Here is a 27,516-nt window from a genome sequence, read left to right as displayed (position 1 = left end):
ATATATATATATATATATATATTCACAGGTGGGACACAGGGACACAACTACAATGGCGCGTAACGACTTACGCGTGGGGGGGCTTGGGGGGCGAAGCGCCCCCACTAACTAGGTGTTGGGGTGGCGCGAAGCGCCACCCCAACAGCTAGTATGTAATAAAAACATGAGAATATAAAAGTTCTTTACGTAAGCTAATTTATAAGTTACGCATATCTTTTACTTATATAAAAAATTAAAAGTTCTAGTTGCCTTTTTAATTAACCGAAAATCGGAGGGCAACTTGGCTTCCTCCCCTGCTTTTTTTTCTCAAAATCATTCGATCAAAATTATGAGAAAGCCATTTAGCCAAAAAAAAAAAAATATACAAATTTCGTTTTAACTGTTCCTCTGCAGAGAGCCAAAATCAAAACATGCATTGATTCAAAAACGTTCAGATATTAAATAAAAAAACAAGTTTTTTAAATGAAAGTAAGGAGCGACATTAAAACTTAAAACGAACAGAAATTACTCCGTATATGAAAGGGGCTTTCCCTTCTTAACGCCCCGCTCTTTACGCTAAAGTTTGACTCTTTCTCTTAACTCTTTCACTTAACATTTTAAAACAGTTTTTTAAAACCTCCATCCCAATCTATTCAAAGCCTCCCTCTTTACACCCTCCCAGAAGTTCTCATTTCATTGAAATCTTTCTTTATGACATCATCCCACCCCAGACAAGGATGACCTACTTTCAATTTAGCCCTAGATGGTTGGCCAAATAGGACAATCTTTGGCAATCTGTCATCCTTCATCTACAGAATGTGCCCTAGCCATCTCAACCTTTCTCTCATTATAGCCCTAGGACTGAACCACATTTTTTTACTGCCTACTGTTTGAAATATGGTCATCAGCCAGGTACCCAGAACAATCCTTTGGCAATTTCTCTGGAAAACATCTAGTAAGTATTCATCCCCTTTTTGGAGCACCAATGCTTCTGAGCCCTATATAACTATTGTCATCGCTGTACCTTCCAATATTCTAATCTTGGTTTGCAGGCTTATCTTTCTATTCTTTCAATCTTTTTCTAACTGTGAAAAAAAACGCCCTGGGCCTTGGCTATTCTACTTTTAATATCTTCATTGCTCCCGCCATCTTTACTAATAATGCTATCAAGGTAAGTGAAGCCGCCCACCTGATCAATCTTTTCTTTACCCAACTTAACCTTTTCATCTTCACTTATTCTTAGCCTTAGTGACTTAGTCTTGTTAACATTAACTTTCATACCTATTCTATCACCTTGAACTCACAAAACCTTTAGATGTTCATTCGTTTTGCCTATACTTTCATCTCGGATGCTTAAACCATCATCATAATCTATGTCCAGGAGAGTTTTTCCTCCCCATTTGATTCTGTGGTCTCCCATTGCCTTTCCTGTGCTCCTTAAGACAGAACTCTTGATTTATTACAAAACCAGCTGTTTACCTCTTTTCCTACCTTAATTGCAGCAGTGTTATTCTTGTACATAACACTAATCACTTTAGTGAATTTGCCTGGTATACCATACAAGGATAAGACCATTGGTAAAGCTCTTCTATCAATAGAATCAAATGCTTGCTCATAATGTATAAAACTGAGGACCATAGGTGTTTGATAACTTAGGCACTTCTTAATTATTAACCTAGCTGCATCTTCCAGATCCTCGGCAATTCATCCATGCCCTCGACTTCACACATCTTTAGTTCATATCTTAATGCTTTTTCCACTTTCTTTACATTCCTTTTGCTTTCATATGATCTATCACTCAGATAATTCTTGTACAAACCTCTTCTACTCTCTATTAAACATAAACATTAAACTAGATGGTGATCTTTACTTTTGACATCAATAACACCACTTCTATTTACCCTAGTATCTTGTATTCTTGGATCCTGTCAGTCTTTGGTTTACTATAACATAGTCAATAAGGTTTGCTGTCTTACCATCACGTGAATTTTGTGACCAAACACCATAATGTTTATAACTAGTTTGTTATACCTACAAAATTTCAGAAGTATGTAGCTATTACTGTTTTCTTTTCCTGCACCAAATTAGGATACCACCTATACTTGTTTCTACCAACCTGGGCGTTCAAATTTCCTTGTAAAACCACCATATTCGTACCTGGGACCCCGTCTATTTGCTCCTGTAACTATAACATATACTATATGTAACCAATTAACGAATTGCCAAACTAACAGCCCTTTTCCTGGAGCTTTTAATAATGCAAACAAAATGTTCTCTCAAAATGTTCTGAGGAATGATCAGCTTGGGGGGGGATGTCCCTCCATTCACTTTTGACTTTCGAAAGTAAAATCTTAATTACGTTTAGAATATTTTAACTTTTTTAACTTTAATTAATAAAAAAGTGTTAAAACTTTAAGGAAAAAATATCATTATATGTGAACTAAATTGACAATCCTCTGTCATTTTTTTCAGCAAAGTGTAAATTATGTTCTGATATTGAGAAAGTATGGGGGGTGTCAAAGGCATAATTTCCAGACCCCTTAACTATGCTGAAAAAAATGGAAATCCAGAATATTGATTTGCTGTGTTTTGGGAATTGATGGGCATGGGGGGAAGGGCTTTTTGCCCTTCAGTCACTTTTGACCAATAACGCTAGCCCCTTAAATTTCCAATCAAATGAGCTCTTTTTGAAGTTTCTACAACAATAAATGTCCATCTCAAAATTTCTATCAGATACATTTCTATATATACCTTATATGCCCCCAGGGCATAACTTACAACTCTTGCCCTGAGGGCTGTAGTGGGATTGTAATCCTCAAAGACATAATTTCCAGTCCTTTCAACTACGTTGAAAAAATAGACTACCTCAGGATTTTGACTGGATGTGTTTGGGGAAATGGTGGGTGTGGGAGAGGTTGAAGCCTTCTAATCACTTTCAACTACCAAAAAGAGCACTAATCCTTCAAATTCCAATCGAATCAACTCTTTTCGAAGTTTCAACGACAACAAATGACCATCTCAAATTTCTATCAGACGCCTTTCAGGAAAATATGATGTGTGAGGGGGGGGGTATCTACACTTCAATCATTGTGAATGTTAAAAATGACACTAGAACTTCTGATTACCAACCCAATGAACTCCATCCGAAGTTTATACGATCACCCTTTCTGTATATACCTTATACGCCCCAGGGTTTTAACTTACAACCCTTGCTCTGAGAGCTGTGGAGGGAGGGGGTGTCATCTTCAAAGACATCATTTCTGGACCTTTCAATTACGTTGAAAAAAACAAGGTATCTCAAAAATTTTATTGTGTGTATTTGGGGAAATGGTGGACGTGAGACGAAGGGTTAGTTGCCCTCCAATCACTGTCGACTATGAAAAAGAGCACTAGCCCTTTCAATTTCCAATCAAATGAGCTCTTTTCGAAGTTTTTATGATAACAAATGGCCATCTCAAAATTTCTATCAGATACATTTCGGGAAAATACGATGTGTGTGTGTGTGTGGGGGGGGGGAGGTATCCACCCTCAAATCACCCTATATCTTAAAAAAGACAACAGAAGTTCGGATTACCAATCCAATGAGCCCCATCCAAAGTTTACATGATCACCCTTTCTATATAAACCTTATATGTCCCCATTGCATAACTTTCAACCCTTGCCTTGAGACCTCTGGGAGGGTCGTTATCCACAAAGACACAATTTCCAGACCTTTCATTTATGGTGATAAAAATGCCCATCTCAAAATCTTGATAGGATGTGTTTGAGAAAATGATGGGTGTAGGAGGGGGCTTAATTTCCCTCCAATTACTTTCAACTATCAAAAAGGGCACTAGTCCTTTTAGTTTCCAATTCTATCAGATGCATTTCGGGAGAGTGCGAGGTATGGGGGTGTATCCGCCCTCCCATCACTCTGAACCTCAAAAAGGGACTAAAACTTCTGATTAGCAATCCAATAAGCTCCATCCGAAGTTCATATGATCACCGTTTCTATAAATATCTTATATACCCTCAGGGGGCATAACTTATAACCCTTGCCCTGAGGGCTGTAGGATGGGTGTCACCCTCAAATACATATTTTCCAGACCTTTCAACTACGTTGAACAAAATGGCTATTTTAAAATTTTGATTGGATGTGTTTGGGAAATTGGTGGGCGCGGGAGGGGGTTAGCTGTCCTCCAATCACTTTGGACTATTAAAAATGGCACTAGCCCTTTCAATTCCCAATTGAATGAGCCCTTTTCGAAGTTTATTCGACAAATCCTTTGATAGGAAATGTCCTGGTCTAAAACCAAAGAAAAAAAATAACACATTGTGCCCACATTGCTCATTACTTAGGCAGTGCTATTTTGCTGTCTATGATTTATCTGGTATTATATGCAAGGATAGGATGTTCACTAAAGCTCTTTTGTCATCTAAATAAAATGCTTGCTAATAATCTATAAAGCTGAGGTCTAAAGGGATCTGATGACTCAGGCACTATTCAACAATTAATTCGAGAGTAAAATTTGATCTCTGTATCCTCTCCCCTTCCTTAAACCACACCATTCTTCTCTTACACTATGTACAGTAATTTTAAGCCTAAAAACTATCGTCATACTAAGTGTTTTGCCTTCTATAGAAGCCAAGCTAGTGCCATTATAATTGGCACTCTACTCTGTTCACCTTTTTTGTACAAGGATTTGCTTGGAGTTTTTTTTTCTTCTTCTTTTTTTTAGGTACTTCCTATGTACTTTTTCTAAAAGTATATTCATAATCATCGACAATTTGTCTATTTACTTTACAGCCACCATAAAATAATATACCACACTACCAGCCCCTGGGCCTTACTATTCTTTTAATTCTATTAATAATGTCTCTAATTATTTCTTACAATATAAATCTTCCTTCACTTCTAAATTGTCAAAAAAACTTCGTACTATTCTATATAGTTTCCTTTAACTTTATCACAGTTTAGCACATTTTCAAAATGTTCTGTCAATCTCTCTTTTACACTTTCTTTATCACTAATTCCTCTTTCAAAGCATTCCTATGTTTAAATGTCACAAGTCCAGATTGAGTGTTTTCTCTCAATTTTTTACCATGCCGGTAAAATAGTTTATTATTATGCCATCTGTGTACATTTTTCAGATCTTCAGGAATTTAATGCATAACCTCCACTTCACATTTTGTTGATTGACACTTTATTGCTTTCTCTACTTTCCATGCACTCCTCTTATGTCCATATGTATATCGCTCAAATACTTCTTTTATAAGTCCCTCCTCTTATCTACTAAACTTAAAGCACTTTAACTAATATTCCTAGCTTTTTTTTAACTTTCCTTGCTAAGACACCATCTGCTACTTCGCAATTTATTTTTTACAATATTGTTTCCAAACCTTTTATTTACACAATTCCTCCTGACAATTTATTTATGTTTCTTGTTTACGAATATTCCATCTGTCTTCAACTTTATCAAATTCTGGACTCCCCAATTTAATAGTCAACTGTTCCTGGAAAGCTTCTCCCAAATTCTCATCCTGAAATCTACAACATCATAACTTTCTGGAAGGCCATTAACCTTTGTAAATTTCAGCTTTAAATTAACCCTACACATTACTAAATAACAATCTTCACTTTTCATAGGCAATGCAATAGCACCGCCTATGAAGTACTGCCTATTAGGCTATTATTATTTTTTTTAGACCAGGGCACTTTGTATTGATGGAGTTGTAGAAACTTCGAAGAGGGCTCATTCGGTTGGAAATTGAAAGGGCCAATGTTCTTCCTAATAGTCGAAAGTGCTTGAAGGGCAACTAAACCTCCTCCCACGCAAATCATATCCCCAGGCACATCCAATCAAAACTTTAGATAGCCATTTTGTTCAACGTTGTTGAAAGGAAATGCACTTTGGCCTCAAGATGAATGCATCAAAAACTAAAAGTATGGCTGTCACGGGATACCCCCTCAACATAAAGTGCGGCAACAAGGATGTAGAATAGGTTGTTCAGTTTAAATATCTGGGAAGCACAGTAGTGAACACAGGGACAATAAACAAAGTAATTCATTCTCGTGTTAAACAGGCTAGTGGCTCGTTTACCAAGCTTGAATAGATTTGGCGCTCACAGAAGTTCTCAAACCTTTGAGTCTTCGAGTCTTCAACAGTAACGTCCTCCCAGATATGCTGTATGTAAGGGAGTGCTGTAAGTTTAATCAGCAAGAAGAAAAGAGACTCGAAGCCTTTGACAACATTTGTCTGCAAAGAATCTTCAACATAAGATGTACGCAACACGCCTCGAACCAAACAATACGCCAAACTACTGAGCAACCTCTTGTCATAGACACGAAGATCAGGACACGAAGATGGAAATACTTGGTTCATGTTTTACGAATGAAATTCGATGAACACTAGATTCCATCCTCCAGTGGCAACCAACGCGAACGCAGCAAAGGGGAAAATCAAAGAACAAATTATGCCGAAAATATCAGAGGGAACCTTCTCAACATTAATAAGTCCACACAACCCCATTGGGTAGAAGTTTTCCTGCTGCCCATTTGAGGGACGACTGGCGTCTCTTCGTTGACGCCTTGGGTGCCTCTAGAGGCACAGAAGGATGTGAATTCTAAGGTAAGATAAGGTTGAGTTTGAGATCTCTCATAAGGATTAGTTCACAGGGATGCTTTTGGACTGAGTCCAAAACCTCTTTCAGAAATTTTTATGAACGAAGGAACAGATCCTCTAGGGGATCTGTAAACTAAACCCATGGCTAAATCATTACACCCTGACTTAATCTCAATAAAAAGGGATTCTAAGATTGTTTGCTCATTTCTGCTCAAGTCACTTCTGACATTGTATGCAAGGCGATAGGGTGAGGCCATCTCTTTCCTGTTCAGCTTCTCCATCTTATATCTTGGAATGTTTAAAAGCATATCCTTATTTGAGTCCAGGAAGTTTCACATAATCTAATAATATCAGGAGTTCTACCACTAATTATCTGTTTCAGCTCATCAAAAGACGAGCAAAGTCCCTGAATGTTAAGGTAAAGCACAGAAAATTGAGGAGGCAGAAACATTTAACTGGGAAAAATTCTTACTTTCAATAGCCAAAATAGGATCATTATTATTTTGAACAGAACTATTAATTAGACTTTCAGTATATGAAGGATTATTTTTTAACTCAACAAAACGTTCCCTCAAAGAGTTCATACCACTCTGGTCACAAAAGGAAGTTATCATTTTACTTATGGTGGGTTGTAGATCCGCTCCGAGAACAAAGTCACCGGACCAAAGGTTGTCAACATCACAGCAAAGCTATGGCATCTATACAGAGGTAACGCTGAACTCAATTTTGTGTACACGAAACTGAAAAACAAAAAAAGAAAAGCCGAAACAGCTGAATCTGAAATAAGGAATAGGGGAGAGAAAAATAGTAAAAAGTAATATAATAGAGATAAGGATAAGTGAGAAAAAAACGAAGGGTAAGGGAAGAAATGACAAAAAAATAAGAGACAAGCGAAAATAAGGAAAAGGATTCAATTAAAGATCAATACACTCACGCAGGAGCATAATGATATTATAATAAATATACTAAAGGGATACTAAAGACAAAGGAAGGAACCAAACAAGATAATATAAGGAAATTAAACAACAAAAATCAGTTTTTGTTTAGAAGTAAAGGAAAATCGCGTTAGACGCACTAACAATGTTCAATGGGTTTATTATCAATTCAAAAAAATTACACAACAAAATACACAGTCCATTCCTGGACGCCAAGATCCTGAATCGCCACCTTTTAAACAGAATACGCAGCGTGGTCACTACTCCTACTCTCCGGAACAACCTTACCTCTCATTTATCCAACAAAACTACCAATTATCCTCCTGCCCTTTGCCCAGGGGAAACCGCCTCATCATTATACAAAAACACTTTTTAATTCTATCTATTTATATTTAATACTTTATATAAAAATCATTTTATTTACCATTATTTAACTAGTCTTTTCCAATGCTAATATGATTTGTTTCTCTTCTTTTGAATGACGAGAGGGAGTTCCCACCTCTCAGCTCTTCTGGGATCAGGTTCCATAGCCTTGCATAAGTTATATTGAGAGCAAAATCTGATTTTACAGTCAGGGAGAAAAGCATTTCCAGGTTTGATGATGATCAGGTTTCTACATTATGCTGGCCCGAAATTGGTCGAAATAATGTTTTAAATGAAGACAGGAGTTCACCAGCTAGAAACTTGAACACAAAGATCAAGCATGACTGATGATGAAGCGACTCCATTCACGAATACTCTTCATTTTTTCCAATTAATATCAAAGATTGCTTATGAATTGAATTGAGCTTCTGCAGATGAGATTTAAAAGTCGATTGCCAGATCATTGTACAGTTCTGTAAATGAAGTTTGATAAGAATGTTGTATAGTAGGACCAGTGTTTCCTTAGGCAAACTGTTCTTTATTTTTTTTTATTATGCTAAGATTCCGGGATATCTTCAGCTCTACTGCTTGAATGTGATGCAGGAATGACAGGTTCTCATCAAGTAGGACTCCCGGGTATTTTGCAGAACGCTTTTCTGGCCAACTGATGTAAACTCTGGATGTTTCGATACCACGTATCTCCGGATGGACACTTCCGACCTGGTAAAAAAATAAAACACAAGATTTATCAACGTTAATCACAAGACGCTTAGAATCCATCCAGAGATACGTATCCTCAAGGACAACCCTAAGCTTGAAAATGAGCGCTGTTTTATCCCTTTCACAGCAGCCTAGTGTGGTATCATCTGCAAAAGCCACAAGCTTATCTACAGGCTGAAAAGAAGCTCCGTCGTGACATAGCTTGCAGCAGCAAAGAATAGTGTGTATCGGTTTCAATACCCTAGTCAGATCGATAACATGGATCAAAAACAGTGGTGGTCCTAATATTGACCAATTGTTGGGGAGCACAACAATTGACCAATACATTATTTCCCATATCTTCTCCCAAATACATCCTGCGGTCCCTCAAGTACGATCTGGACCAATCCAGAATTTTTCTTCTTATTCCTATGTGCTCCTGTCTGAGGAGAGTAGGGTGGTACATACTATCAAATGCTTTTCTGATATCAATCAGGACTGCTGCAGGTTGAAGCCCAGAATCCAGAACTTTGTTGATCCACAAACATAAATTCGTTAGTGGATTTTGGATGGAGTTTCCTGGCCTAAACCCAAACTAATGAGTATTAAGAAACCCTTTTTTCTCCAGAAACTGGAGTAGCTGCTGCTGCATGGGTTTTTCAAAGACCTTTTAAAAACCAGAAAGAATGGAAATTGGTCTCTAATTTGCAGGATAAGCTCGAGAACCTTCTTTGTGCAAAGGAACATTTCTAGCCTTCTTTTGCCATTCCAGGAAAGTACCCTTCTGTAGAGACAAATTGATCAAGTAAGTAAGAGGCTCTATGATTAACAAAGCAACTGCTTTTAAGACATTAGTGTATACTCGGTGGAATCAAGAAGCAGGATTTCCTCTTAGGTTTCGTATAATCAACAGAATTTCAGATGGAGAGACATGAGCTAGAGCCATTGACTTGGTGCATGCTGGGCCTAGGTAATCTTTAAAACTCTTCGCGGGGTTTTCAACGGAATTTGCTTCTATTTTTCTCACCTCTGCAAAAAATAATCCCAGTGCATTTGCAACGTTTTCTGGTCTCGATATAGTTTCTCCATTTATAGATAGTTTCAAATGAAGCTCAGGTGGGGTGCTGCAGGGACGCAGTAAACAGTTTACAACCTTCCTTATCTTCCGCAAAGCATTCCCACTTTGTTATCTTTTCAATGAAATAGTTTCTCTTAGCTTTACGTAAATTCTATTTTCAATATATTTCTCAAGTGTTGCTATGCAAGGGTCATTTACGTGATTAATCCAGAGCTTATATTTTTTATTAATACCCTGGAGCAGTCCGTAACTAATCCAAAGGCTGGTGGGTTGATTTTTCCGTCTATTCTTCCTGGTACACTTTTTAGAGCAGGAATCCGTATACTTTCTCATAAAAATGTTAGGGAATTCCTTAAATCCTGCTTTAAGATCTTCTGTATTCATAATATTAAACCAGATTGTGCTCACCAGTACTTGTCTAAGGTTTTCTAGGTTCTCATTCTTTAATTTCCACGTGACAAATTCCTACGTGGGCGTGGCATGGGACTTGGATCTTTATGCTGTATTTTAACATTTGTAGGTAGAGGGAAGTGATCAGAAGTGTCAGAGCAAGAAAGAGGCCGATATGGATGTAGCGTTGGAAAAATTTTGTCAATCAATAAGCGGGAGTTGGTAGTTACTCGAGTAGGTATCGTAATTGAGGGGTACATGTTTGAAACAGACATTATACTGAGTAGATCTATAAGCAAAGATTTTATACGTATCAAAACAGGTCTCCTCCGCACGCGTCCAGTTTTTCGCTTTCGAATTTTTCGTAGCTTCAAGCCAAATGTTAATCCCTTTTGAAATAACTCTGGTTTCAGCCACTTTCACTAAAGGAGAAGCAGATGTCCGCAGGCTATATCCGTATGCTAAAAGTTCTTTGCGGCGACGCGCTAGGTCTTGAGGTAAATTGTAACTGATACTTTTGCGAGGGTTTTTGAGTTTTCCATAGTTCCGCAGAATATTATTTTTATCATTAATGCTTTTACACATGACTACATTTGGCTCAAACTTATTCTTAGCAGAAAACCTAGTAGAAGCTCCTGTCTATCTATTCAAGCGATAGCACTCCACAATTAGAATAGTGTCAGCATTTGCCAACGCCAGTCAAAAAGCTCGTGAGCAGCAGTTTCTGCATTTGGCCCAGACTCAATAGGAATCCCGTGAAGTAGAAGATTTTGACTTTTAGAGGCCAGCTCAGAATGCAGGCACGATTTTTTTATATTAATTAACTCTGATTTCAAAACGCAATTTTCCTGCCGAAGTTGGAAATTTTTCGGGTGGAGAGTCCTTGTTCCAGACTAGCCACCAACTACATAAGCTCTTGATACTTCCGATCGAAATGATCCTTCGTAATAGCCGACATCTTCAAATTCCTTAATGCTAACAATAAATTCCTGCAAATGTGTTAAATATTCCCTAAAAATACGTCGACCGAAAACTTACTCGCAAGGGCCCCTTTTTTTAAGAAATAAAAATCCAGAGGGGCCTGCCTTCAAACAAAGTCAAAATAAGCAATAGCCAGCCAGTGCCTTGACATAAAACAACAATCACCTCTGATTGCATTAATTGGTATTTCACTTGGCAAATATCCATAAATAGGTAACACAGATGTAATTAGCAAATCACCCGCGTAGTCGAGTGTTGAAATATAGTTTAAATTAAGTCTATTTTTAATTCTTAGTTTCTGTCATAAATATAGTCCACTTTCGATGTTAACTCAATGAGAACAGAAAGGATACTGACTTGCCCATGTTGTAAGTCAGCGGAATAAGGATTGATTATAAATTACTATGGCTTGAACAGATCAATTTCCTCAGATATTGTATTATTCAGAGACTTGGCATGCTAGACATACTTGCTAGAAGTAAATGGTCTGCCACCCAACAATTATAATGGATTTTTATAAAGTATTTATTCAATGTAAATTAGAATATGAGACCTAGTTTTACTCTTATTGCCCTCCATCAACTTTCAACATCCTTGAATCTTTGGAAACTCCCACCATTCAAATAGCTATGGGCCTGTACAAGCACACTCCTCCATTTCGATTAAGGGATTTCTGGACTGATGCCCCTTGATACTTATGATATGTGAATAAAATTTTTAGGAAACGAGTATGTAAATTTTTTAATTTTTTAACTAAGCAATGGGAAGTTCTTGTGAAACATCCATCTTCACCCTGTGCCTTTTCTTCCTAAATACTGATTTATAAGGTCTCAAAGAATTTAAAAAAAAGGGCCTTAAATTAAAAAAAGTAACCTATATGGCCTGAAATCCTACTCAAGTCCTTGGAATTATGTTTTCAAAGCCTAAAGTCAAAGAAAAGAATACTCGAGCCAAGTTAAAGGAAGAATAACAATCCCAAACTATATACATTTCTTAACGTTTTTTTTAAGGAATAGGAAAAGAATTGGAACTGGAGCTTGAAAATATCTTCATATTTTGTCTATTGATTAGGATTGTACCATAAATATTAAGTTTTCATTTAACCCTTCCCTATTACTGACCCTTTAAAAAATTACATGTCAAATTTTGTATGTAAGAAAGGCACAATTGTATTTGTGAGGGATTGCTTACGCCTTATGGCATACCATCCAGAAGGTTGCTGAAAGGGTCAGTATGATTTTGGGGATGGAAATCGTCGGATTATGGCCAAGCTAGGAAATGGTGGAGAAATGTAACCTGGACTTATATCTATAATAAATCTTTATCCCAGTTGCTTCTGATCGGCTACGTGCATTCTTCTCGATTTTTCGTTTAAAAATAAATTCGCATTTCAATAAGTATATTCTCTGTTTGTTTTATATATTTATTAAATATCGGATATTAACAAAAATAATACATAACCATATCCCTTGCAAATGCAGCAGCAGAATGAGGAGGAATAGTTAATAAAAAGGAATAAAATTAATTTCAGAAAGGGTTTAAAAAGACAAAACAAAACGCAATTAGAACATCATGTATCATGCCGCCACTATTTCAACAGTCAGGTCCTTCCTTAATACACATCAATAAAAGTTAATGACTTATTATCATTTTTTCTATCAATCACATATGCTTCCAATGTGATCGTTAAAATAATATTTAGAAAACAATCCATTTTTCAACAGTCTTTTAAATTCAATTACATCACAACTCCTTTGAATGTCCGCGTCTGACAAATTTCTTAACTTAGTCCTCTAAAAACAAGAGAAAACACCAACCTAGACGTAACCAAATTATTAACATACATTAATCTCAGTGACTTTTGAGAATACACTTACAAAAGAAGTGGACTTAACTTTGATGCAATTATACATAAAAAGCAAGTATTCTGATAACGATATTTTGTAAAACTTGGATTGGGTGAAGGGTTGAAGAGAAAGTCCCCATCCATATTGAACTAGAATACAAAATATAGGGGTGGATTAAAGTCAAGTAAAATGTATGGATTATATCATTTTGTAGAAAAATCAATCAATAATAGCAAAATATCAAACACTTGACACCCTCTGTATTGTGAGCCCCTCTCCCTCTTATGAGCATTCCAATCGCTCTTTTATCATCCTCTTGGAAGCTTTTGATTTTTGTTTTAAATTTTGAATTGTTTTCTAAGTGTAGATAGAGAAAGAATATGTCTTGAAATTGTGTTTTCTTTTCTTTATTTTTTTTTCAATTTACAAGAATGTATTACAAGAGGTGTCTCTTTTGTTCCAAACATTGAATTACGCTATTTAAAATTCAAATATTAAGACATTGAATTTTTTTTCAGATATTCTCTACCTTAGAAAGGAGCTGAGGATTGTTGGGCAGCTTGAAGGATGCCTTGCAAGTTTACCAAGGCAATTGAATTTATGTGGTCGTCCTTTAAGATTAATGAATGAAGAAGCTCATTTTCTTCTGAAAAATAATTATTGTGAGTTGCTCAGTTGTTCGGATCTTGCATCTCCTCCTACAAAGCAGTCGGCTGATAACTTCAAAGAGATTCAGAATAGAGCATTTGAGGAGCAGGTTTGCTTAATTAATTAATTAATTTAATTAAATTATTTTAATTTTATTTTATTTTTAATTTTATTTTATTAAATTTTATTTTTTAATTATTAATTATTATTTAATTTAATTAAATTATTATTTAGTTTTTAATTATTAATTTTATTTTATTAAATTAATTAAATTTAGATTTACTTAATTTTATCACCTAGTAATGTTGTGAAGGCTTTATTGTTCACTTATTTATTTTTCGTATTTGTGGAGTAAGTCTCAACAATTACTTTTTCTATTTTATCTACGAAATCATGTTAGTGTACTCTGGAAGAAAAACAACAATACTTTTGAAAAACCAATAAGGAGTTGTCAAGCTGTTTGTTGTAACGAGTATAACAAGTTTTTTGTAAAACTTGACAATAGCCTAACAAATCAAAGCCTGTGGGTTTTGCTTAGTGTTGCCATACTACAAAAGAAACTCAGACACTTTAGTATTTTCTGAAATACCTCAGTAAATGTAACAATTATTACTTAGTTTATGAATATCTTGGAAAAAAATTGTCATGTGTAAGGATCAGGACTTCAAAAATATGAATTAGTTGACTTGAATTATCCCCCTTGCATTATAATAATCTTTATGTTTTTATAATTATATTTTTGTTTGGCTCCATCCGAACGGTTGGTGCATTTGGTTGCAAAAGGCTGGCAGCCTTATTCCTAACTGTTAGTCATTTGTACCTCTCTGGGACCCCTTTTTTAGTAGTCATAGCTGAGTGGTTAGCATGCTAGACTTGAAACACCTTGTCGGTGAGGACAGGGGCTCAAATTCTGGGGCTGCTGGTTATTAGTTAACGGGGGTCAGTGGCGTAACTCTCTAAGATCAGCCAGAGTAGACTAAGCTACAAATGGGAACTTGGAAAATTCAAGAAATGTAAACAGGAAAGGTGTGCAAAATCACAGGACAGGGACTGCAAAGTCCAATACTGTATTCTTTACCTTACTTTTAGGTTTTGTCACTTGTATAATTGTATCAAAACTACCACCAATAATCTTCTATTCCCTGCATTTAAAACCCAAACAGAAATTGTTTTTTTTTCTTCTTTACGTTCTCCACCTGCCATATAGTTGAACTTGCTTTTAAATTCATCCTCCCTGAATATTTTCACGTTTTTTTCCGTAATGTTTCTTCAGATTTTTTTTAAGGGAAAAGAGAAAAAAAAAACAATCATAAGAAACAGAAAAGCATGTTTCCTAGAGATAAAAATAAAATTCAAGTACTTAGTATAATTGATGTTTGTTTTGCTGTTTCTATTTCTTGATTAAAGCATAATATTTCACGCACTCTTAGTTTTCTTTGTTTTTCTTTTAAATGAATCATTGTTTTTTCTTCGTCACTACTTTTACTAAATTAATCATCAGTAGACTGTTAGGATAGAGTTTAAAACTCCGAGCAAGCAGCAACTTGATTTACCTGAGATATCTGGTGTAAAATGAATGGAAATTGCTATGAATAAAAAAATGGAACATAAAACTAAAAAAAACTAAAAACTAAAAATAAAACTAAACCCTGCTACTGACTAGGGTTTCATTTTTACTTGACAGCATGGTTCTAGTAATCTTGATATGAGTAGACAACACTTATTTTGGACCTTGGTATTGCAATAATTTTGTGTCCAACAGTCTTGGAAGTACTTAAGTACTAACCTTGGTAAAAACCGAATTATATCTAAAAGATATACAGTATTTAATGTATTTAGATTTTGGAATTGTATATTGCAATGTTAGCTTTTGTTCCGTAATCAACAATATAGCCTTAGAATACACTCTTAAATACCAGCTTTGGTAAAAGTATTAAATTACATTAAATTATTATTTACTTTTATACTATTATTATTACTTTTAATTATTATTTAATATTACTTTTTATTTTATATACTTTTAATCTAATATGCTTTTATTTTAATTAATATTATTATTACTTTTATTAAATAAAACTATTGAATATTTTCTTGGGGCATTTTGATTTTTTGACTTCTGTATCCCCATATTCGTCTTAGCTTTCTAACCAACTAGATCGGGATCCTTAAATGCCAAGCTTAGTAGAAATTAAATATCCTTTGTAAAATATATAATTACTGTGCTTTGATTCAGGACCATCACACTGCAATTTTAGTTATTTCATAATATTTTTAGTTACACAATTTTAGTTATTTAATGTAGGAAATGAGGACACACCCTAAGTTTCTGCGAATTGATGCCAATGCCGTATATCATATATAGTTGAGATTTAAGATTTTGTATATATTATAATACCGCTTGCAATTATTTGTCTTATTAAGTGTAGTTTCTATTTGTCTGATATGAAGTCAGTTTATAGTTATTGGTTGATTTTTACCATTCTCCAAGCAATTTGAGAGGGATTGCGAGTCAAAATAGATAAATATGTTGATATAAACTCAGTTAGAATGTGGAGGAGAGATTCTCTAATCGCAGTCGTTAAAATTTCTTGCATCCCTCTGGTTTACAAATAGGTATAACATATGCACTGTTTGAAAAATATATACCTAGTATGTTTTGTTTCTGGACGTCTATAGGCTTATCGCCCCAGACATATAATCAGCAAGCTAGCAAATTCTTAAGCACCAACATTGGTGGAAATCAACAACCTTTTGGTGAATGTACACGTATTAGGGTGCCCTATTTCCGTTTTTGTAAATATCTTCCTTATCTTCCTCTTTGGTATAGAAATAGGAAAATAATAAATAAGTTTCGCCTCCCGAATATTACTGAAAAGCTGACTGGTTTGCGCAAAAAGATTTCGGAAACAGCGTATCGGCGTTTGTCGCTTCATCATGGTTTAATTCGGTTGTTTCATTAATTTTATTTATTTAATGTTATTGTTGTTTAATTATTTTTGGTGATTTATTGTTTTTTTGTGTGTAATGTTATTGTGGATTTTCGTTTGTGTTTGCTCCACTATTTATCTTTATATATAAGTGGGTTATAAATAAATAAATAAATATCTATATATATATATATATATATATATATATATATATATATATATATATATATATATATATATATATATATATATATATATATATATATATATATATATATATTTACATATATATATATATATGTATATATATATATATATATATATATATATATATATATATATATATATATATATATATATATATATATATATATATATATATATATTTATATATTGTCTTTAGCTTATGGCGGTCGTGCTTTTTCCGACAAGTTTCGAGATATTCAACGTTTTTAAAATATGCAATTAATATGCTTGATTTTGGAATTTAGTAATAGAATGTTAGTGTTAGATTTGGGACATTTACATCGTTTCTAAGTTACTAAGATGTTACTACGAGACGTCTCAAAAGAATTCAATTATTAATTCAAGCCGAAGAGTGTAGACGCCAATGACTCATGTAACTTCAAAGGACGCTGGGTTTTGTCTTAAGGAGCACAGGAAATACAATGGAAGAATACGAAATCAAATTGGGAAGAAAAAATTTCCTGGACTTCGATTATGCTGAGGATTTAAGCATCTTAGAGGAAAGGCTGAGCAAAATGAATGGACTTTTAGAGGTTTTGCGAGTTCAGGGTGCTAGGATGGGTTTGAAAATTAATGTTAAGAACACTAAGTCACCAAGACTAGGAATAAGTGAAGATGAAAAGGGACGTTTGGTAACGGAAAGATTGATCAGGTGGGCAGCTTTACTTACCTTAGTAGTATTATTAGTAAAGACGGTGGGAGCAGTGAAGATGTCAAAATTGCCATGGCTCAGAGTGTTTTTATGGTTAAAAAGCTTAGAAGAATAGGAAGATAAGTCTACAAACCAAGATTAGAATATTGGAAGCTACAGTGATGACAGTGGTCAAATATGCCTCTGATTTATGGGTGCTCCAAAAACCGGAAGCAGATTACTAGATGTTTTCCAGAGAAACTGCCTATGGACTGTTCTGGATACCTGGCTGACTGACCGTATTTCAAAAAGTAGACTGTAGGAAAAGTGAGGTTCAATCCCACTTTCTAGGGCTCTAATGTGAGAAGGGTTGACATGGCTAAGGCACGTTTTGCGGATGAAGGATGATAGATTTCCGAAGATTGTCCGTTTTGGCTAGCCGTCTAGGGCTAAACAGAAAGTACGTCGTCCTCATTTGGGGTGGGAGGATGTCATAAAGAAAGATTTAAAGGAGATAGAACTTTCTGGGAGAGAGTAAAGAGGGAGGCTTTGAATAGATTGGGATGGAGGAGGAGCTATATATATATATATATATATATATATATATATATATATATATATATATATATATATATATATATATATATATATATATATATATATATATATATCGAGCTTAGCCTATAATGAAGGGTTTGAGGAGGAGGCAACCTTTTTCGTATATTGGGTCATTTCCGTCCATTTTGATCTTAATGTCGCACTTCACTCTCACTTAGAAAAAAAAAAATTTTTCACATTATATTTTCGTTTGGGTATCAGATCTATCCTAATACAAAAATAGTTTCCTTTGTCCCGAAAACTATAATTCAAATATTAGTTTGGGAAAATTCATAAAATACTAGGAAATTGAAGTTCAGGTAGTAGACTCTGAAGAGAGAGGGTTGGGGTGTCAGGCCCCCTCCATCCTAAAATGGGAAATTAAAACTTTAAATGAATAATTTCTGATAAAATAGGAATATCTGTAATAGTAGCCTATTTATATTTACTCCCTATATGCTTGAGTTGACCCTTCCCGAAATGGAATATTAGTGATGCTGATTATTTTGTAATTGCTCAATGCTGGAGTTTGTGAAATTTTCATGAACTGTCATAGCAAATTTGTGTGATACAAATATAAAAAAGGTTTGACCAGATTTAACCACCCTGGTAGAAAAAAATAAGAAGTTATGCATTCCTGGTTTAGAGTGAGCTGTCTAATTAGCTTTTAATTTTCTTTCAGCGCCTTTTAGTTAAAGAAGAAAAGATGCAACAGATTCTTCGAGCTGGTGAAAAAATACTTGAGGGAAAAAGGAGAAAGCTTAATAAAGAAGCTGCAAAAAGTGGGAATGAACCTCCTCCTCTGACGCTAGAGCAAGCAGTAGATGAAGAAATTAGACGAATTCCTGAACTAACTCAAGCTAATGCTCTGGTACAAATATTCACAGGTAGATATCCTGTTAATTGGATATCTGTTGTTTGGATACCTCTTAATAGTACAATGCATTTCATTATAAACTCAAAATAAAAAAAAAATCATGCATAAATGAATGTTTATTTCTTGCCCAGTGGAATATTTTTCAGCAAAATATTATTTCTAGGCTACAAGCATCCTGCAAAAATGTTTTATCTATAATTTCTAAAATATCGGTTTTTTTATACACAATTAGACAATTTTAAATTTTAGAAATAGAGCTACTTTTTCATTTCAGGAAAAACCAATGTTTACTCTTATTGTAAAATCCATTCAGTCAAATATACGTTTGCATGATATTTAGAATACCCATAAAATACCCACTAAATTAGGGACAGTTTTTACAGCCCCAAAGAATTTCTAGTTTACTCAGTAATTTTTGTTTAAGGTCGTTGCACCATCATTGTCCAGAATAAACTCAGTCGTCCTGAAAGCATGGTGGCTCGTATAACAGCTGTTGAATCGGTCGTTTTTCTCGCTCAGCAACTGGAAAATGTTAGTGACGAATTCAAAGCAGCCACATCTGTTATGTTATTAACATAACATATATGTTTCCAAGAATGTCCGAAATCGGGTTAATTTCGACATTCACCGGTGAATTTCTGAAATTCCGTTTTCTTTGCTTGGATTCAATTAACTTTGCGAGCCAGCTTTTTCAGTCTTATGCAAGCTGTGATGGTAAAATTTAAAGTTAGGTTAGATTATGTTAGTTTACGTCAAGTTAAATTTTGCTATAAATATCAGAAACGGGGAAAAGAAGAACCAAATCTAACCTAACCTGTCATCATCAAAACCTGCATAGTACTGAAAAATTTTACTGGCAACGCTGACTAAATCCAACTATGTTTATTATACATAATAAACATATAGATAGTGTTCTACGTTCTGCATATAGTATCTAAGGTTGGAGCACCTTTCTAACAGGAAAATAGCAATAGGTACCATTCCCAATCAGAAAATTCTTATTTGTTACGTAATGTTAAAAATACAAACTTGTTTTCCTATTTTTTTTCTATTAAACTTAGCTTTAATTCCCTAGTTTGCTGATTCATATTTATAAAAGATAGGTTTAGATGAATTTAAGGTATATATCTTCATTAAAGGGTAGGTAAGAGTAGCTATCGCTGAAAAATCAATGTTTTATTCCTACCTTAAAAACCGTCTGAAAAGCAGTATTTGCTTTACGCCCAGAATTAAACCACACTATTCTGCTACGCAGTATAGTTTTAACTGATTTTGTCTCATTATACTCTTGAGCTATTGCCCAAAGCGCTTGATCAACTTAAATTACGATTTTGTGTCGATTTGAGAAATTTCTGCTGATATGTGATTACTACTACTGCTATTACTAATAACTCACTGCAGCACCAAGCCGCCTGAGGCCAACACAGCTACGCACGCTCCTCCTCCAGCCTAATCTATTTAAAGCCTTCCTCTTTACACCCTCCCATGAAGTTCCCATGTCCTTTAAATCTTTATTTATGACATCCTCCCAACCCAGACAAGGACGACCTGCTTTCCCTGTAGCCCCAGACGGTTGGCCAAAAAGGATAATCTTCGGTAATCTTTCATCCTTCATCCGTAGAACGTGGCCTAGCCATCTCAACCTTTCTTTCATTATAGCCCCAGAAAGCGGGATTGAACCACACTTTTCGTACAACCTACTGTTTGAAATACGGTCAGTCAGCCGGGTACCCAGAACAATCCGTAGGCAATTTCTCTGGAAAACATCTAGTAAATTTTCATCTGCTTTTCGGACTGCCCATGCTTCAGAGCCATATTTGACCACTGTCATCACTGTAGCTTCCAATATTCTAATCTTGGTTTGTAGACTTATCTTTCTATTCTTCCAAACTTTAAATAACTGTTAGAGTGCATTGTTTTTTAAATGAAGTAGATTAGTTTTTATAGAAAAAATCTTATAGAAGTATTTTTCTTTCATTTGTAACAAGATAATGGCCAAAAAGGATGCTGTAGTAATTAAAAAAATAAACAGAAACAGAATTCATAAGAAATAATTGTAAGTAGATTCAAGAGGTAGTAGAGGAAGTAGATTCAAGAGGTAGTAGAGGAAGTAGATTCAAGAGGAGACTCTTGAATTTGATTGCTCAGGTTATAAATCGTAATGAGAAGTTTTCACTAACGCTGTGACTATATTATGGTCTTCTCGAAGTTACATTCTCTGGCTACCCAAGTCTCCATTTATTCCTTTTAGGGCTCAAAATACAAATCAGGGGGACATTAAAGGGGCTTTTTTCAGGAAATCCGATGAGTGAAACGCAAATTTCACTCGGTTGACTTCGCATGAAAATGCTATAATGAAGACAGGGCCTGAGAAATTCTAAATGATCGGTCGTTTTGCAGAATCACTTGGTTTATCTAAATAAGCTCAGTATTGTAGGATGCTATACTTATTGCTGAGTATTTCTTCAGATCTGGGCATTTCGTTCAATATATTCATATTCTTTGTATTGTTAGAGAAGGGGAATCCAAATTTAATTTACATTTAATTTGGAATTGATGAATTTGGGAACTCAACTAAGATCTATCCGAAACTTATACAAACCACCGTCAGCTAATCGTCTAAATTATGATCCAATGCTATTCTCTCTGTGGCTATAAATCGAAATAAAACCAGGGGAACAGAGGTTGGAATATGAATCCTCTCCAACATTAGAATCTGCTCCATACGATAAGGTCAAGTTTTGAGTTACACTCAGATCCTCCGGGGTCATTTATGACACTTTAAATATGAAAAAGTCTCTTTCAATTTAGCCTATACAGTTGTGGCAATTTTTGCATACTTCAAGAGCAAAAGGGACATTTCTCTTCTAGATTTTGAAAGATACCTCTATTCAGCGTTTCGCTGAAAATTGATCGTTTTTTGTACTTTCTTTGATTTTTTTTTTTTATACAACAAATTTGCCTGTCTAGATTTTTAAGAATATATTATCCCTTAAGCACGGAAGGGTGCGAAAGCACAGGACGGCTGGCCCCCAACCCCCCTTTGCACTTCCTGGCTGAAGGGCCAAGAAACGGAGATCAGCACCGCCGGTAGGGACTGTAATGTCTAATGCCGTACGCTTTACCTTTTTTACCTTTATATTATCCCTAACCTGTGTGAATTGTCTCTACTTACCCTCTTTTCATTTGCCTCCACTCAATCCTGGTTATTTTTTAAAATTAGTAGCAGAAGACCAAGCTCCACTCGATGAAAGGGAAAACAATTGTTTAATATCTTTTCCCAAACATCTGGCTAAAACCGTTATAGTTTACCCCCCATCCCACTCTAAGTTCCTGTTAATCTTTTGAATATATTTCGGGCAACAAAGCTTGTTAATAGTTATTATAATTCTTAACTAAGAGTTATTATTAACTCCATTATAATTCTTTATATTGTTAACTCCAAGTTTAATTTAGGATTATATGTCATTTGAATTTAAATATTTAAAGGTTCTGTTTCGGCTCGCTCTTACAAAAATATTAAAGTTTTTTGTAATTACAAAATTACAAAAAAAATAAAATTACAAAAAATATAAAAATATATTAAAAAATATAAAAATATAAAACAAAAAATAAGGACAATCGCTGCAATTGTGTAGAATAGATCTGGCGAATCCGTGCTTCTCAACTGTATGTGGAGAAATCTTTCGGTTTGTTCGTTACACACCAGATGAAAGAACTAAATATATTGGTTTATCCAAAATTATCCGAATAAATAAACATATAAATTCTATTAAAGTAAATACATTTTAATATGTTCCTAGTATTTCCGTGCCCTTGAATTTTCTTTCTTTTGAGATCTTATTATAGCTCACAGGGAAGCTAGTTATATTATAAGATAAAAAGGGGGACAGATATTATGTTCACATTCCTTAATATCCTCCCTTCTCTCCCAACGGTTTAATGTGTAGATATTAAACTGTTTTCAGAGCATCCTGTATTGGATTGCGAAAAATTGGCACCGATAAGTTGGGATTATCCAAGTAGTGAAAATGACAAGATCAGAGCTACTGTGTATGGTGACCTCTGGGCGAAAGGATTTTACATTACTGGCGGTGAAAAGTTCGGAGGAGATTTTCTTGTTTACCCAGGTATACTCTTTTTCTTCTGAATCCACAATTTACCTTTCTACAAGTTTTATAAGTTTTTAAATGTATAATTAATGGTAAAAAGTCGTTCTTCGTTTTCAAATCCCAGGCCTGGGCGTAAATGAACCTCTTAATTATGTTAATTAATTAATTAATTAATTTATTTATATTGAACCTCTCAAAGCAACAAAATGTCTCTTTTTTACAAGTCTTTGTTTCTTAGTATTTATCTGTATAGGCTCTGTAAGTATTAAGTATCTAAGTATCACAGTTTAAGTATCTAGCTGGCATAATTAGCTAGGAGTTGCCATTCTATTAAGATTCATTCTATAGATTTAAGTACTCAGTGCTTAAATCTATTGCCACTCTTGTTGTCAGTATCTAATTTTTGTTGTTAAAGTTGTTTAGTTGTGCGAAAGCACAGGATGGTTGGCCCCCAACCCCCCATTGCACTTTCTGGCTGAAGGGCCAAGAAACGCAGATCAGCACCGCTGGTAGGGACTGTGAAGTCTAATGCCATATCCTTTACCTTATTTTTTTAAATTAAGTTGTCAGTATCTAATATTGGTTACTCAGTGCTTAAATCTATTGCCACTCTTGTTGTCAGTATCTACTAAGTATCTAAGTATCACAGTTTAAGTATTTAACTGGCATAATTGGCTAGGAGTTGCCATTCTATAGGTCACTCAGTGCTTAAATCTATTGCCACTCTTGTTGTCAGTATCTAATTTTTGTTGTTAAAGTTGTTTAGTTGTGCGAAAGCACAGGATGGTTGGCCCCCAACCCCCCATTGTACTTTCTGGCTGAAGGGCCAAGAAACGCAGTTCAGCACCGCTGGTAGGGACTGTAAAGTCTAATGCCATATCCTTTACCTTATTTTTCTAAATTAAGTTGTCAGTATCTAATATTGGTCACTCAGTGCTTAAATCTATTGCCACTCTTGTTGTCAGTATCTACTAAGTATCTAAGTATCACAGTTTAAGTATCTAGCTGGCGTAATTAGCTAGGAGTTGCCATTCTATTGGTCACTCAGTGCTTAAATTTATTGCCACTCTTGTTGTCAGTATCTAATTTTGGTTGTTAAAGTTGTTTTAGTTGTTGTCAGTATCTAATTTAATTAGTATCCAAGTTAAGTTGTCAGTATCTAATATTGGTCACTCAGTGCTTGAATCTATTGCCACTCTTGTTGTCAGTATCTACTAAGTATCTAAGTATCACAGTTTAAGTATCTAGCTGGCATAATTAGCTAGGAGTTGCCATTCTATAGGTCACTCAGTGCTTAAATCTATTGCCACTCTTGTTGTCAGTATCTACTAAGTATCTAAGTATCACAGTTTAAGTATCTAGCTGGCACAATTAGCTAGGAGTTGCCATTCTATAGGTCATTCAGTGCTTAAATCTATTGCCACTCTTGTTGTCAGTATCTAATTTTGGTTGTTAAAGTTGTTTAGTTGTGCGAAAGCACAGGATGGTTGGCCCCCAACCCCCCATTGCACTTCCTGGCTGAAGGGCCAAGAAACGCAGATCAGCACCGCTGGTAGGGACTGTGAAGTCTAATGCCATATCCTTTACCTTATTTTTTTTAATTAAGTTGTCAGTACCTAATATTGGTCACTCAGTGCTTAAATCTATTGCCACTCTTGTTGTCAGTATTTACTAAGTATCTAAGTATCACAGTTTAAATATCTAGCTGGAATAATTAGCTATGAGTTGCCATTCTATTGGTCACTCAGTGCTTAAATTTATTGCCACTCTTGATGTCAGTATCTACTAAGTATCTAAGTATCACAGTTTAAGTATCTAGCTGGCATAATTAGCTAGGAGTTGCCATTCTATAGGTCACTCAGTGCTTAAATCTATTGCCACTCTTGTTGTCAGTATCTAATTTTGGTTGTTAAAGTTGTTTAGTTGTGCGAAAGCACAGGATGGTTGGCCCCCAACCCCCCATTGCACTTCCTGGCTGAAGGGCCAAGAAACGCAGATCAGCACCGCTGGTAGGGACTGTGAAGTCTAATGCCATATCCTTTACCTTATTTTTTTAAATTAAGTTGTCGGTATCTAATATTGGTCACTCAGTGCTTAAATCTATTGCCACTCTTGTTGTCAGTATTTACTAAGTATCTAAGTATCACAGTTTAAATATCTAGCTGGAATAATTAGCTATGAGTTGCCATTCTATTGGTCACTCAGTGCTTAAATTTATTGCCACTCTTGATGTCAGTATCTAATTTTGGTTGTTAAAGTTGTTTTAGTTGTTGTCAGTATTTAATTTAATTAGTATCCAAGTTAAGTTGTCAGTATCTAATATTGGTCACTCAGTGCTTGAATCTATTGCCACTCTTGTTGTCAGTATCTATTAAGTATCTAAGTATCACAGTTTAAATATCTAGCTGGAATAATTAGCTATGAGTTGCCATTCTATTGGTCATTCAGTGCTTAAATCTATTTCCACTCTTGTTGTCACTATCTAATTTTGGTTGTTAAAGTTGTTTTAGTTGTAGTCAGTATCTAATTTAATTAGTATCTAAGTTAAGTTGTCAGCATCTAATATTGGTCACTCAGTGCTTAAATCTATTGCCACTCTTGTTGTCAGTATTTACTAAGTATCTAAGTATCACAGTTTAAGTATCTAGCTGGTATAATTAGCTATGAGTTGCCATTCTATTGGTCACTCAGTGCTTAAATTTATTGCCACTCTTGATGTCAGTATCTAATTTTGGTTGTTAAAGTTGTTTTAGTTGTTGTCAGTATCTAATTTAATTAGTATCCAAGTTAAGTTGTCAGTATCTAATATTGATCACTCAGTGCTTGAATCTATTGCCACTCTTGTTGTCACTATCTATTAAGTATCTAAGTATCACAGTTTAAGTATCTAGCTGGAATAATTAGCTATGAGTTGCCATTCTATTGGTCATTCAGTGCTTAAATCTATTGCCACTCTTGTTGTCACTATCTAATTTTGGTTGTTAAAGTTGTTTTAGTTGTAGTCAGTATCTAATTTAATTAGTATCTAAGTTAAGTTGTCAGCATCTAATATTGGTCACTCAGTGCTTAAATCTATTGCCACTCTTGTTGTCAGTATTTACTAAGTATCTAAGTATCACAGTTTAAGTATCTAGCTGGTATAATTAGCTATGAGTTGCCATTCTATTGGTCACTCAGTGCTTAAATTTATTGCCACTCTTGATGTCAGTATCTAATTTTGGTTGTTAAAGTTGTTTTAGTTGTTGTCAGTATCTAATTTAATTAGTATCCAAGTTAAGTTGTCAGTATCTAATATTGATCACTCAGTGCTTGAATCTATTGCCACTCTTGTTGTCAGTATCTATTAAGTATCTAAGTATCACAGTTTAAGTATCTAGCTGGAATAATTAGCTATGAGTTGCCATTCTATTGGTCATTCAGTGCTTAAATCTATTGCCACTCTTGTTGTCACTATCTAATTTTGGTTGTTAAAGTTGTTTTAGTTGTTGTCAGTATCTAATTTAATTAGTATCTAAGTTAAGTTGTCAGCATCTAATATTGGTCAGTCAGTGCTTAAATCTATTGCCACTCGTGTTGTCACTATCTAATTTTGGTTGTTAAAGTTGTTTTAGTTGTTGTCAGTATCTAATTTAATTAGTATCTAAGTTAAGTTGTCAGCATCTAATATTGGTCAGTCAGTGCTTAAATCAATTGCCACTCTTGTTGTCAGTATCTACTAAGTATCTAAGTATCACAGTTTAAGTATCTAGCTGGCATAATTAGCTAGGAGTTGCCATTCTATTGGTCACTCAGTGCTTAAATTTATTGCCACTCTTGTTGTCAGTATCTAATTTTGGTTGTTAAAGTTGTTTTAGTTGTTGTCAGTATCTAATTTAATTAGTATCTAAGTTAAGTTGCCAGTATCTAATATTGGTCACATAGTGCTTAAATCTATTGCTACTCTTGTTGTCAGTATCTATTAAGTATCACAGTTTAAGTATCTAGCTGGTATAATTAGCTAGGAGTTGCCATTCTATAGGTCACTCAGTGCTTAAATCTATTGCCACTCTTGTTGTCAGTATCTTATTTTGGTTGTTAAAGTTGTTTAGTTGTGCGAAAGCACAGGATGGTTGGCCCCCAACCCCCCTTTGCACTTCCTGGCTGAAGGGCCAAGAAACGCAGAAACGCAGATCAGCACCGCCGCTAGGGACTGTAAAGTCTAATGCCGTATCCTTTACCTTTTTTTTTTAAATTAAGTTGTCAGTATCTAATATTGGTCACTCAGTGCTTAAATCTATTACCACTCTTATTGGCAGTATTTATTAAGTATCTAAGTATCAGAGTTTAAGTATCTAGTTGGCATAATTAGTTAGGAGTTGCCATTCTATTGGTCACTCAGTGCTTAAATCTATTGCCACTCTTGTTGTCAGTATTTCGATTCATAGGATTTATCCATAAATTAAGGGTGTTGGTAAGATTTTTTTCGGGATTTTCGACAAACCGTAATTTCCTAGGATTTTCATACTCTTTTTGGATTTGGTGCTGACTTTAGCAAGAATTCATATTTTAGGAACAAATTACCTGAGTAGAAAATCTACATACCAGTAGACGTTTATGTCAACTTT

The 27,516-nt window shown here is 34.9% G+C and overlaps 1 protein-coding gene across 4 annotated transcripts in view; it reads left to right on the top strand.

Moving 5' to 3' along the window:
- The window catches only part of LOC136040749 (tRNA-splicing endonuclease subunit Sen34-like), a 35,364-nt gene that overhangs the window by 6,872 nt on the left and 976 nt on the right, over nt 1-27,516 (top strand). The window contains exons 2-5 of one of the 4 annotated variants that reach the window (XM_065725061.1): nt 833-934; nt 13,393-13,631; nt 18,606-18,810; nt 22,751-22,930. In XM_065725061.1, the coding sequence (XP_065581133.1) occupies nt 877-934; nt 13,393-13,631; nt 18,606-18,810; nt 22,751-22,930 (682 nt within the window). In that variant the 5' untranslated portion in view covers nt 833-876. The remainder of the gene's footprint in view (nt 1-832; nt 935-13,392; nt 13,632-18,605; nt 18,811-22,750; nt 22,931-27,516) is intronic. The other 3 variants (XM_065725063.1, XM_065725060.1, XM_065725064.1) reach the window with 3 other exon arrangements.

This window comes from Artemia franciscana, chromosome 21 (assembly GCF_032884065.1).
Source record: "Artemia franciscana chromosome 21, ASM3288406v1, whole genome shotgun sequence".
NCBI lineage: Eukaryota > Metazoa > Arthropoda > Branchiopoda > Anostraca > Artemiidae > Artemia > Artemia franciscana.
This window is presented reverse-complemented; position numbering and strand designations above follow the sequence as displayed.